We start from the raw sequence: 13,530 nt of genomic DNA, 5'->3' as shown, positions 1-13,530 counted from the left end.
AAGCAAAAATTGGTAACAAATGTTTCTAGCCGAGGGAATGTGTCCCTTGGGGTGGGGGAAAGGGGGGGCATACATCACTTGGCTGGGCACCGGTTGTCACTTCTTTTGACACCCCTCCCTCCTCTGCTGCAAATAAATCACCCTGCGATCTTTCGGGGAGAGCAGGCACTGAAGAGTTAATAACAAATTATCCCAGGTGGCTGATCACAAAAGAAGCTGGCAAAATTCATTGAAGCTTCTGTGCTGGTTGCGTGTGTTCGTTCTCTCCCTCTCTCCCTCATTCTTTCTCTCTCTCTGCCTACCTGTCATACTGTACGTGGACAAGCATGAACCCAGGGAGGGGAGGCAGCGTCTTAAGAGAACTTTCTGCTTTTGCATTGAGGTGCATGTCTTTGCATGCTTGGCAGTCACCCGTATTTCCCCCCAAAATGCTCTCAGAGGCTCAATGATGCGTCTTGCTTCGGGGCTCTGTTACTTCCTCTCTTCCGCCTCCTTGACTCCCTTGCTGGAATATGGATGATCTGAACACCATTAGATGCCTCAGCCCAGATCAAGGTAAGGGAGGAATGTTTGTTTATCTCCCACCCCACTTTCTTTAATCACATTTTCCCGGGGTTTGTGTTGAGATCCAGTTGCACCTTGCAGGGAAACCTTAGCCCCAGCCAGCATTCCAAGGAGACAGGTATCTATTATTTAAGGTAGCTCAGACACCTTATTGGAACAGAGGCAGCTGTTTCCCAGCTGGGAAACTTGGCTTTCTACCTGACATTTCTAACTCAATTGCTTCCCCAAACAAGTGCACTCTCCCCGGAAAAGCAGAAGCAGCCTCTTGCCCTCTGATGAGCAGCAGCAAGGCAGAGGCAAAGTTGCACCAGCAACCTGGTGCTTTTTCTTTCTTTCTTGCAGCTCTTTGACAAGAATAAATTTTTTTGGGGGGATAGGAAACAAGAACAAAACAAGAACAAAACACAGACCTTTCCTAACCCGGCAGCTGAAGGGAAGACAGCAAAGAAGTAAATAATATTCCCTCCCAGCCCTTGAGCCACAAGTCTTTTTTTGCAAAGAATATGCGTGTGATTTGGTTTCCCTTACCCCCCCTCCTCCCCAAAATAGATACAGCTTCTTTCTGAAGGTTTTTGCTTTTGACAACAGAGATGCCCCCAAACCTTCCAGGGCACAATGTCAGACCAGAAATGTGTTTAAGCTGTGTTTAACACCCACCCACCCACTTTGGATAGTTTGCATTTGCCTTAATTGATTTTGCCAACAGCAGGAACTTACGGGAGAGGAAAGGTGTTGCCTTCTTGGTAGACACCTTGGGAAGTGTGTGTAATTTAAAATGAACTTGTATGGCTTAAGGCACTGGTGTGTGTGTGTTTGTGTGTGTGTGTGTGTGTATGTGTTGTATAGAAGTGGAAACTCTTGCTGTTTCACCCTTGGCCCAAATCCCGCAGCAGTGACCCTTTGCTGCTGCAACATTAAGAACAGCAGTCAAATGGCTTTAAATAATTCATGGCACTGTATTTTCATGCCTCTTAGCCATGTGGTGTTATGATACTTTTTTACAGGAAGTAAAAGAGGTGTGACTTGGAGCTGACTCCTGTGGGGAGGGAGCAGGCGGGGCGGCGGTGGGGAGTGTGGCAGCGATCTGTCTTCACATTTTTAGCACCTTCCTGATAGTTCTCCACCTCCCATGCCCAATGTGTGCATGCTGTGTCTAACACAGCTATCTATACATCTATCTGTGAAGTGAGAGCTGGCTTTGTTAATCGGTGGGGTGGCAAACCGAAACCCAGAATTTGCCAAAGAGTGGTTTTGTGCATTTCTTCCTCCTCCACTCATCATATAAAGAGAAGTGGACACCCAGAGGTAAACACAAGCTGGGGCTATTGGCTGAAAAAGCTTTGGAAACCAGCCCTTCCTGGCCATTGGCTTTGTTGATGCAGCGTTAGGGAATGTTTATGAACATTTCAACTGCTCAGAAGTTGTCGTTCTGTTAAAAAAGCTCCATATACCAGGGCCCAGCGTAAATGGGCAACTGTATGAGACAGTGCAGAAGGATAAACACAAACTGCATTGCACCCAAAAATACACATGCACAAATTGATGTGGTTCTCTTCCATTCTGCACCATGTCTTGGTAAATGGTTAGCAACCACCACAGTGGGAAATTCTGAATGACCTTCCTTAAGATAGCTGAACAAAGGGGTAAACCAACAACTCCTTTAAAGAAAAGCTTTAAAGAAAAGCAGAGTTCATTTATCTGGAGCATTGTGTGATGAGTTTTTCACTCTGGCCCAGGGAAGGCTTCTGTAGGGCTCCCATCTAATCCAAAGAGTAGGGTTTTGGGAAGCAAGAGAAATTAACAGAAATACCAAGGTGGTTTGCAAAGCAATATAAGATGGAGCAAAAACAGTATTAAGACATCAGCATCATTTATAATAACCAGGAACATCAGGAGCTGGTATTAATGTAAACACCCAGATGTATATCTTTAACTACTGGCAGGAGCAGCCCCAGAGCTGGTACTAAGCTGATCTCCAAGGGGAGATCATTCTGCACCACCACAAATGCAGCCCTTGTCTGCACCTTTGGGCGATAGACATCTGCATACTGTGGTACATTCAACAGGGATTGCTCTGTAGATCACTGCAACACTGTAATGGAGAAAGCAGTTTCAGGTCTGGTAAGCCAAGTCTAAAACTGTAAACTTGGCTTAGTAATCTGGGATCTAGGACACCTCTTTCAGCCTAGTTGTGTTATGGGCACAGCAGGAAGCCCCACTTGGCACCTAGCTGCCCCATTCTGCACAAGCTGCAGCATCCAAACCAATCTGAATGGCAGCCCTACAATAAAGCAGATGACAGCAATCCATTCTTGAAGTCACCAGTGTGTGGATCACAGTAGCCAAGCTGTCTAGGAATGGTCATAGCCAACATCCCATCTGACGATGTGTCTGTTCCTTAAAAGGGGCTGCAACTAGTAAATTCTCCTATTCCCAGACCTGTGAGTTGCTTGCCCATAAAACCCCTGTCTTATCAGGATTCCTTTTCAGTTTATTGGTACTCATCCAGCTCGTCACTGCACTCAAACACCAGTCTAGTCATGCACAGTTATTCCTGACTCAGATGTAACAAAGAAATAGAGACAAGAGTCATCTGCATACGGATAACACTTTGCTCCAAATCTCCAAATGACTACTCCCAACAGCTTCACATAGATGCTAAATAGTCCTGTTCCTTTCTTTTTCCTGATGAAGGTCACCCATCAGGATGACCAAGGCCAGTTATTTCCCAAAACAGCATCTGAACAGAGACTGGAATGGATCTAGATAATCAGGATCTCACAAGAGTCCCAAAGCTGAGTTGCCACCACCTTCAGGTTTACCTTACCCCCGAAGAAGGTACTTGTGGGCCCACCTGGCTAACCTGAAAAGGCCATGATGGAAAAGATCAGGAGAGCATGTGGTTGGTCGAACCAGTGTGAGTGTCTTGTCCACATTTGCATTCTTCAGCAATTGAAACCAGACATGATGGCATACTTGCATCCCTTGCTTGGATCTGTCTTAACAATGACATTCAGGTTGCTATGGAGGTGAGCGATTTTACACTCAAAAGTGCCTAGAAAAATTGTGGCAGTGGGCTTTCAAGGGTTCTAATGTACTGTCCACTGGGCCAGTCATTAACAAACCCCTTACCACTTGAAAAAAGGTTTGCTCAGAACACCACAGGGCTGTCCAAGCTCTGCAGCAGGAGAGGGCAAGCATGAGTGATGGTGTCAACGACCCCTTGCATTACTGTTCTACAGTGAGAGCAAGGCCTTACCATGGTCACCAGCTCTAGTTACTCCACTGCAACTGGAAGATTCAGAAATCCATCATATTCCATAATTCTCTGGGGATGGACCATATGGATAGGTAGGGATGTTGGGAACAGGAAGGGGATATGTAATGACAATGTGAAATAATGGAAAAGCCTCTTCCTTGGACCTTTCATACTGCAATATCTGCCTTTTGACTGAGCAGTAACCCCAACATCAAATACCTGTGTATGGGGAGAAAGACAGAAAAAAAAGCAAGTTCAGAAGTCAAAAATGAAATGTTCCAACTTTCCATGGATTGCACCTGTGGGAGGTGCTCTGAGCCCCAGAAATGGTTATGATAATGTTGGGACTTTTGTTTTGCTTCTTTTGAGCTGTACGTTCTTATATCTTCTCTCCTCAAGCTCCTGCAAAATACTATCAAATTGCAAAGAGTTGCATAACTTCAATGTGATTTCTGTAGGATTCACCTTTTCTTGGTAGAAACATGCCTTGAATGCGGAAGGTCCCAGGTTAAATCTTTGGAATATTTGGTTTAAAGGTAGCGAATAATAACCAAGACCCTTCTCTGCCTGAGAGAGCCACCTGAACCACCGCCAGTTTATGGCAGAACAAATAATTTGACATGACATGGGACAGCCTCCCCGTGTTCCTTATGTCGCCACACTGAATTGCTGCTAAAGCCGCAAGAGCTGCATATACATCAGATGCTCTTGTGCGTGTTTGTTTGTTTTTCATTCAGAGGGAAGGATGGCTCAGTGGAAGAGCACCTGATTTGCATGGAGAAGCCCTCAGGTTCATTCCCTAGCACCTCCTGTGGTTGTACCCAACTAAGGCCTTTTAATCCCGCTGAAATTAATGGACCCAAGTTAGTCAGGTTCATTCATTTCATTGAGTCTGCTCCGTGGGATACAACCTTTGCTTTAAGGAAGGACCCAAGTCCCTGAAAAGCTCCTGCTGGTCAGAATAGTCAATACTGAATTAGATGGGCAGTTAGTGTGACACAGTATAAGTCCCTGGTCTCTGAGAGTGTGGTGCGGGGCAATCCTGATCCCTGGAACCTTTCATTTTAGGACTCACACACTCTGCACGATGCTTTCTTCTCCCAGATTATTCATGCATGGAGTAATGAGGGCAGGAGATATTTATCAAATGTGAGCGGAGCGTGTCATCCACAGCATCTGAGCTGTTCCCATTAGTTAACCATTCTGCTGCATTCCCTGTCATTCATCTTGCCGCATTTAGTCCTGGCTGTCAGTTCTGCTGGTGTCAGGCAGGAAACCTACCTGTTTTGTGGGGCCAGTTGTCCTCCCTGATCAATCCATCTTGACTTGAGAAGTAGCAAAGTGGCTGCTTCGAAAATGTGGTTCTGCCGTAATTGGGGTTCTTGTGCGTTGCTTATTAACTGCTCAGTCCTCCAAGTGCAGCGTTTGCCTTGGGAAGGTGCATCAATTCCAAGCAACATTCAAGGGGTGTCATGCTAGATCTGCACATCCTAAGTGTGTGTATGCACATTTGAGAAATTTAACAGTGTGTAGGAATGGGCACATCAATGGCAAATGGTGCTGGTTTCCTTGAAATTCTATTGTAGCCTTTGGATTACAACTCCTATCAACCTTAGCCAGCGTGGCCAATGATCAGGGATAGTGGTAGCTGTAGTCTAAGGCATCATGCTTGGGAAGGCTGGTCCCCTGGATTCCAAAATGTGCTTAAATATTTGTCCCCGAAATTACATGGGATGGTGGAGTTGTGCCTAGGGACGCGGGTGGCACTGTGGTCCAAACCACTGAGCCTCTCGGGCTTGCTGATCCAAAGGTTGGCAGTTCGAATCCCCACGACAGGGTGAGCTCCCGTTGCTCTGTCCCAGCTCTTGCCAACCTAGCAGTTCGAAAGCATGCCAATGCAAGTAGATAAATAGGTACCACTGTGGCAGGAAGGTAAATGGCGTTTCCGTGCGCTCTGGCACTTGTCACGGTCCTCTGTGCACCAGAAGCGGTTTAGTCCTGCTGGCCACTGTTAGGATTCATTCCCAGTGTTGCAGTCATGGGATTGGTTTTGTCACATGACCATGTATGTTTTCATTCCACATTGTGGGAAGTGATGGAGACAGGATGTTTATATTACTGTGTTTCCGTGATGTAGGATTATTGTCCTTCGTTCTTTCTCTTTGCTGTCTGATGCCGAAGAGGAAGGAGCTGAGTTACGATGCTCCAAGTATGTATATGTAAATAAATGTAGTATAGCCAAAAGCTGCTCTACTGAGTCTGTGCGCTTACTGCCTATATTCTGATGATCCTGAAGTGTGCTAGAAAGCTTTTAAACTCCTGAATGACCAACCAGGAGGGAGAGAACATGCCATGTGTCTCTGCTGGACTCTTACTCGTGTGTAGGACCTCCTGACAGCCACATGACCTGGAAAGATGTCTGTGGACAAACGTCGGCTCCCTTGGTCTGAAAGCGAGATGAGCGCCGCAACCCCATAGTCCCCTTTGACTGGACTTAACCGTCCAGGGGTCCTTTACCTTTTTACCTTTACACACTCCAGTATATTTTGTTAGGATTTCCCTGCAACTCTCCCAACAGGCAGTTCTTGGTTCCATCAGTTAGAAAAAAAATCCATCATTGGGATAGAAACTCAGACAGGTCAGGAAGCTGTTTTACTGTATACAAAGTCAGACCATTCACCCACCAGATCAGTATTGCTTACACTGACTCGCAGCAGCCAGGGTTCCAGAAATGAGTCTCTTGACCAGGCTGGGGATTGAAGCTGGGGCCTCTGCATGCTAAACATGTGCTCTGTTTAACACTGAGCCCTTCTCTTAAGACATAGGAGCATATGAAGCTGCCTTATACTGAGTTAGACCTTTGGTCTATCTAGCTAAGTCATGTCCACCATGACTTGTAGCAGCTCTCCAGGGTTTAAAGGGGGGGAGCATTCCCAGATTAACCTGAAGATGCCAGGGATTGATCCTGGCACCTTCTGCATGCAAAACATTTGCTTCCCCAATGCATACCCTCTTGTGCCTTTAAAGAAATGCAGGATACAAATGGGGCAGAAGATAAATCCCAGTATTCCCGTTCCCAATGTCCACCAACCCATTTCTTCCATTAAATCCACCCACAGACTTCGCCGTCTCCAAACTGCACTTTCCCATCACCGATGCATTCCCTGACATTCCCTGGCAAACTATTTGCTTTGGCTGATGCATTATTAAATTAGCAGAGTTGGCTTCATCAGGGCAGTAACTGCATAGATAACGTGTTCCAAGCTGGAGAGTTGGGAGTGAATAGGGGAGCTGATGCTTTTGGATATGGAACTAGACCCCTTCAGGACTGCAAATTTCACAGACTTAGGAAATCGCCTCTCGCAAATTGCAGGCTTTGGGCTTCATTCGCACAGGAAGGCATCCAGATGTTGGGAAGCAGGCCATTTTCAGTTGCATTCCCACCTGATTTTGCAAGGATTTTAAGTTTTGAAATGAGTTTTTATGAGCTCCGATGTAGGCTTCCCAGCCAGCTAATACTGGCAGTCTGACAGTAAAAAACAGCATTCCTTCTGATAACGGCCAGTGTTGGAAACTCCCTGGTTCTTGGTTTTCCTTTTTCCTTTCCTTTTGCTAAATCCATCTCAGCTCTGCCACATTCTGCCTCAGCTCTTCCCCACTGAACCCACCCACTAATAATAGGTAACTAAGCCCTGATCTGTAAAACATTTATTCCCAAGAAGGCCTACAGCAGCCAACAACATTGCTCTGTCAGAGGCCACAGTTTGTATGTATAGATATTGTTATAGCAAACCCTCCAACCAGTGCTAGAAACTGAGATATGAAAGCTAGGAGCTAAATGGCACCTTAAACATAAGTTATGGGTGCAACAAGGGAATGTCTAGGCGTGCTTTTTTATAACGAGAATACAAAGCTGAAAATGGATGAACTGAAGCTAAAATATTCTGTTCATTTTTCACATGGTCTAGTCCTTCCCCTGCCAACCCCAGTCTAAAACTAAATAAACCAATATAAAACTAAAACAAAATAAATGCTAAAAACATCAACATACCACAGGTGGCGCTGTGGGTTAAACCACAGAGTCTAGGGCTTGCTGATCAGAAGGTTGGCGGTTCGAATCCCTGCGACAGGGTGAGCTCCCATTGCTCGGTCTCAGCTCCTGCCAACCTAGCAGTTTGAAAGCATAGGGTCCGCTCCGGCGGGAAGGTAAACGGCCTTTCCGTGTGCTGCTCTGGTTCACCAGAAGCGGCTTAGTCATGCTGGCCACATGACTTGGAAGCTGTACGCCGGCTCCCTCGGCCAATAAAACAAGATGAGCGCCACAACCCCAGAGTCGGTCACGACTGGACCTAATGGTCAGGGGTCCGTTTACCCTATACCTTTTTAAGAAACAAAGAGAGAGAAAACCACCCTCACTTAAGGGATTGCAAAGGGACATTAATCCCCTTTACTTCTCCCAACAAACTCCCTTTGACCTAATAGTAATTGGGCAGGCTTAATACATGTTTGGCCAAAAGGGGGAAATTATAGTCATTTTTAGATCCCCCATTATAGTGAATGGGCAAACAGAGAGCTTCATTTGATATGTAGTTGTTTGGAACCTGGAGCTCAGATTGAGAGAGCACAGAGTGGCCTGGAAGGAGACTGGAATTTTAAAAAATATACAGACATGAGGCTTGGGAATATAAGTAATCTGAGCCTGCCAGTCTTTTGCTGTTTCCCCAATTAATTAGAAACTTTTAGCCCTTGGCCAGGGTGGGGTGGGGAGGATAAGTAAAACACTTGCATAGATATTGTATGGTGGGGACATTTGTCTAGCTTGAATGTTATAAATTGGGCTTCCTTGGTGGAGGAATTTGATGGCATTTGGTGTAATTCAAGAGCACTCATTATCTCTAGGAAAGGCTCAGAGAGGTCTTAGCTGGAGCAGTAAATGCTCAGCTGTCCTTCAGGGAGCTTAAATTCTCTCGCAGGTTCTTTAAAATTGTCACTTAATTAATTGGATTAATGCAACTGGGCAGCTCTTTGCATTAAAAAGGATTCTTACAAAGCCCCATAGGATTTGAGACCCCATTAGACCATGTAAGGCCTCCACGCTTTTCAGCTTTTCTGAGCTGAATGCAAAGGTGCAAATGATCTTGTAAAGGAAACTGCCATTGTCTGCCCATAGGGACAGGGGCAGGAATGACAGGGTGAAACAAGTGAAACAAGCAAGGATGTGAAGAACCGGCTCTTTCCCATGCAGATCTTGGCTTGCTTTAAAAATCATTTATGCACCGGTTTAGTTACTGCAGCTTTAGGCGTTAACAAAGAACCACAATCAACCACATGTGTAGGCTGCTCTTCCCTTGGATTGTGTCATATCTTGGGATGTCTTCTGGATCTCTCAATTGGCAAACAACAACAACAACAACAACAACAACAACAACAACAACAACAACAATATCATCACCCAGGCCCCTCCCTCTGCACATTCTTAATTACTCCAAAATGGATTACCGTATTTTTCGCTCCATAAGACACACTTTTTTTCCTCCTAAAAAGTAAGGGGAAATGTGAGTGCGTCTTATGGAGCGAATGGCGCTACGCAGAGAGGGAGAGCTGCGCAGCGCCCCTTCAGCGAAGCACCTCTCCGGCGAAGCGGGAGGAGGAACAGAAGGGGCTCCTTCTGTTCCTCCCCCCGCTTTGCTGAAAGGGTCTGAAGGGGCTGCGCAGCAATCCCTCTTGCTGTCCTGGCTTCAGGCTTAGCCATGGAAAACCTCTTGAGGGCAGGGGGAGCCTTCATCCCGCTGCCCTGAAGAGGCTTCACACGACTATCCCAGAAGCCAGAACAGCAAGAGGCTATCCCAGAAGCCAGATCCCTCTTTCTGTCCTGGCTTCTGGGATTCAGAATATTTTTTTTCTTGTTTTCCTCCTCCAAAAACTAGGTGCACCTTATGGTCTGGTGCGCCTTATAGAGCGAAAAATACGGTATTTAAGAAACCCACAAATTAATCCACGAATTTTTCAGATTAATTTAGGACCTCTGCTTTAGGTCTGAACTGCAAAGCAGTGTCAGGGAAGACACAGCCAGGAATGGGAAGTGCTGCAGGATGTATCAAGGCCTCTGTGCCCTGCCACGTATCAAAGAAATCTGGGGTGCTCATAATATATATATATATATATATATATATATATATATATATATATATATGCAGGTTTTGGTGTCTTCGGGTGTCTTCCCGTGTAAGAGTCGGGGTGTCTGTGCGACGTTTCGACGAGGTCTCACTCGTCATCTTCAGGCTGGTGCTATCGGCTTCTTGTTACTGGAACAGAGCAGAGTCTGGTGTTTGAGTTCCTATAAATACTGTTGAGGGGTGTGGTGTATAGCCTCCAACGTTCTGGGCAGAGAGGAAGTTCCTAGATTAGTGTGCCTTTTCTTCTTTTGTTCCTTAATTACTTGAGGGATATCTTGGGTGATTTCATGAGTGATATTCTGAATACCACTGGGTGGGTCATTAAGTGTAGATTAGTTGCTAAAGCTTTCGTGTCTTGACCTCTTGAGCTTGTGAAGAGTTTTTCTGAGAAGATGGCTGTGCTGCATTTAGTTGTGCTCTGGCTTTGCTTCGTGTATAGGGGCGAGCTGTGGTTTTGTGCCTTGTGCCAGCCAGATCTGTGTAGGGATTGCAGGGGGGTGCAGCATCCGGAGGTGCCACTATAGTTTGGCTACTGGATGGAGTCTGTAATATGTCTGTGGAGAGGGTCTGGGTTTGGGTCTGGTGTGGTTGATTGGTGACGGCGTTCTGTGTGCCTCTGGTTCTGGTGTCGGTTTTTGTGGGGAGGGCTAATTTCCAGATGTCTGGCAGGCGGGACGTGTCGTCACGCTTGTTCATGTTGTGAGGGTGTTTCTCTATCTCGATGGCTTCCATGATTATTCTCTTGTGGTGATGTTCCATGTTAAAGAGCAATTTGGAATCTGCAAAATTAATTTCGTGTCCTGTTTCTTTCATGTGTTGGAAAAGAGAGGAAGTTTTTTCTTCTTTTTTGACGGCATTCTTGTGTTCTGCGATACATGCATTTATTCGTCTGTTTGTTTGTCCAACGTACATTGGACAAACAAACAGACGAATAAATGCACGTATCGCAGAACACAAGAATGCCGTCAAAAAAGAAGAAAAAACTTCCTCTCTTTTCCAACACATGAAAGAAACAGGACACGAAATTAATTTTGCAGATTCCAAATTGCTCTTTAACATGGAACATCACCACAAGAGAATAATCATGGAAGCCATCGAGATAGAGAAACACCCTCACAACATGAACAAGCGTGACGACACGTCCCGCCTGCCAGACATCTGGAAATTAGCCCTCCCCACAAAAACCGACACCAGAACCAGAGGCACACAGAACGCCGTCACCAATCAACCACACCAGACCCAAACCCAGACCCTCTCCACAGACATATTACAGACTCCATCCAGTAGCCAAACTATAGTGGCACCTCCGGATGCTGCACCCCCCTGCAATCCCTACACAGATCTGGCTGGCACAAGGCACAAAACCACAGCTCGCCCCTATACACGAAGCAAAGCCAGAGCACAACTAAATGCAGCACAGCCATCTTCTCAGAAAAACTCTTCACAAGCTCAAGAGGTCAAGACACGAAAGCTTTAGCAACTAATCTACACTTAATGACCCACCCAGTGGTATTCAGAATATCACTCATGAAATCACCCAAGATATCCCTCAAGTAATTAAGGAACAAAAGAAGAAAAGGCACACTAATCTAGGAACTTCCTCTCTGCCCAGAACGTTGGAGGCTATACACCACACCCCTCAACAGTATTTATAGGAACTCAAACACCAGACTCTGCTCTGTTCCAGTAACAAGAAGCCGATAGCACCAGCCTGAAGATGACGAGTGAGACCTCGTCGAAACGTCGCACAGACACCCCGACTCTTACACGGGAAGACACCCGAAGACACCAAAACCTGCATTCCTGTACCCGTGAAAATCTACGAAAGCATATATATATATATATATATATATATATATATATATATATATATGGAAAGGCCTCTGTGTCTTTAGTCACATACATTTAAAGCACATGCCTCTCCACAAAAGAATCTGGGAACTATAGTTTAAGGGTGCTGGGAATTGTAGCTCTGCGAGGCAATAGGCAGGGTTCTTTGGGGGAAGCAATGTGCTATATGAGTATGGTGTGGGTGCACCCTGTTATGTCCCTTCCGAGCCTAAAGTGAGCCCTCCCTGCTTTTTTGACAATTCACCGACTCTCCAGGGTAGACTAGATTCTCAATCCTTTTGGGGGATTGTTGGTTACCATTGAAGATCAAACTGTTCTCCGATGGAAGCTATTTGCCTCTGTAGCTGCTCCTGAGACAGCTGGTAGCGTGTTGTAGTGTCACAAGATATGGCCACAGGCTCAGGAGATCTCCTAAGGCTGGGCACCCATCTGTCAGAGAAGCTGCAGCTGCCAATATCCTGCACTGCAGATTCTGCAATGAGTATGCGGTTGGATCTTTGATGGGAGAGATCTGAACTGCTGGTGGGGCTGGCAGGTCCGCACTGGGATGCCTGCTCAAGCTACAACATCCCTGCTGAATGGAGGATGCAAGCTGATGTAAATAACTGCTGGCTGTTATTCTTTGTTTCTCTCAGGGATGAGAGAGAGAGAGTTGGCTTCAAGCAGCTGTGTTCTTGGCTTAGGAACACTCAGGATAACAATGCCTGCGAAGCCCCTGTAATAAAGTGTGCAAATAGTTGGTGCTTTTTCCTTCCCAGACACCCCCTGGAGCTGTTTGCTCCCCAGACATTTTCTACTGGTAGCTCCTTGGTGCAACCTGGACTGGAGAAACAGTGTGCTGTAGTCTTGCACTGTAAATCACAGTGGGAATTGTTTTAGTAGGCCTTTATGGACCAGAACTATAGGAAATGGGTGCTGTGCTAGAGAAGAGTGGAAGGATCCATTTTAGGCAAAGCCTGAATTATTTTAATGTCTTTTTCAGCATATCCCATTTCAGGAAGCATGGATGATCAGGTCTTTCTCTTAGTCAAACATATCCAATTTGCACTTTCCGAATCACAAACTGAAACACATCCTTCAAAATTTGTCCATGTATGAATTCTCTCCAGCCAAATAATGTGCACTAAAGATGCACAGAGCAGGGCAAAGGGCACATAAAAATGCATCTGTTATTGAAAATAAGATACAAAATTCCTGTTATATTGGGGAAATGTATCTGCAAATATATGTACATTAGGCAAAATAATACAAAACTATGTATGCTAAGAGAAATTTGTTCATGAATTTTCACGTGAACTTAAAAAAAGGTAAACCGATGTTGAAATGTGGTGAACTGAATTTAAGATTGTAAAAATGAGAAACCGAGAAAGAGAGAGAAACAGAAATTGATTCACCCTTCCCTACTCTTAGCAGATCAGTTTATTCTTAGCAGAACAGCTTTACAGAAACCTGGAAAGTTTTGTGGTTGCTGTACATGATAATCACAGTTTAGCCCTAGTGGGTTGGAATATAAACCACCATGGAATGTAGCCTGGATTATGGCATTTTTTTTTTATTAGAGTGAGATTCAGAGAGATGGCTGGCAGAAAGAAAGGGGAAGGCGGTAACGGTGCTAATTTACTCTTGGCTGTGGAAAGTTTTCTGCTAATTAAACAATTACTGCTGCAAAATGAACTGCAA

The 13,530-nt window shown here is 45.4% G+C and overlaps 1 protein-coding gene across 4 annotated transcripts in view; it reads left to right on the top strand.

Annotated features, from left to right (window-relative positions):
• PLCH2 (phospholipase C eta 2) overlaps positions 1 to 13,530 on the top strand; it is a 300,920-nt gene that overhangs the window by 151,918 nt on the left and 135,472 nt on the right. The window contains exon 1 of one of the 4 annotated variants that reach the window (XM_082229781.1): positions 251 to 555. The exons of the other annotated variants lie outside the window; for them this stretch is intronic. Within the exon in view, the coding sequence (XP_082085907.1) occupies positions 513 to 555 (43 nt within the window). The 5' untranslated portion in view covers positions 251 to 512. Of the gene's footprint in view, positions 1 to 250; positions 556 to 13,530 lie in introns of those variants that run through there. 4 annotated transcript variants of the gene reach the window in all.

This window comes from Podarcis vaucheri (genome assembly GCF_965113315.1).
Source record: "Podarcis vaucheri genome assembly, chromosome: 7".
Lineage (NCBI taxonomy): Eukaryota > Metazoa > Chordata > Lepidosauria > Squamata > Lacertidae > Podarcis > Podarcis vaucheri.
This window is presented reverse-complemented; position numbering and strand designations above follow the sequence as displayed.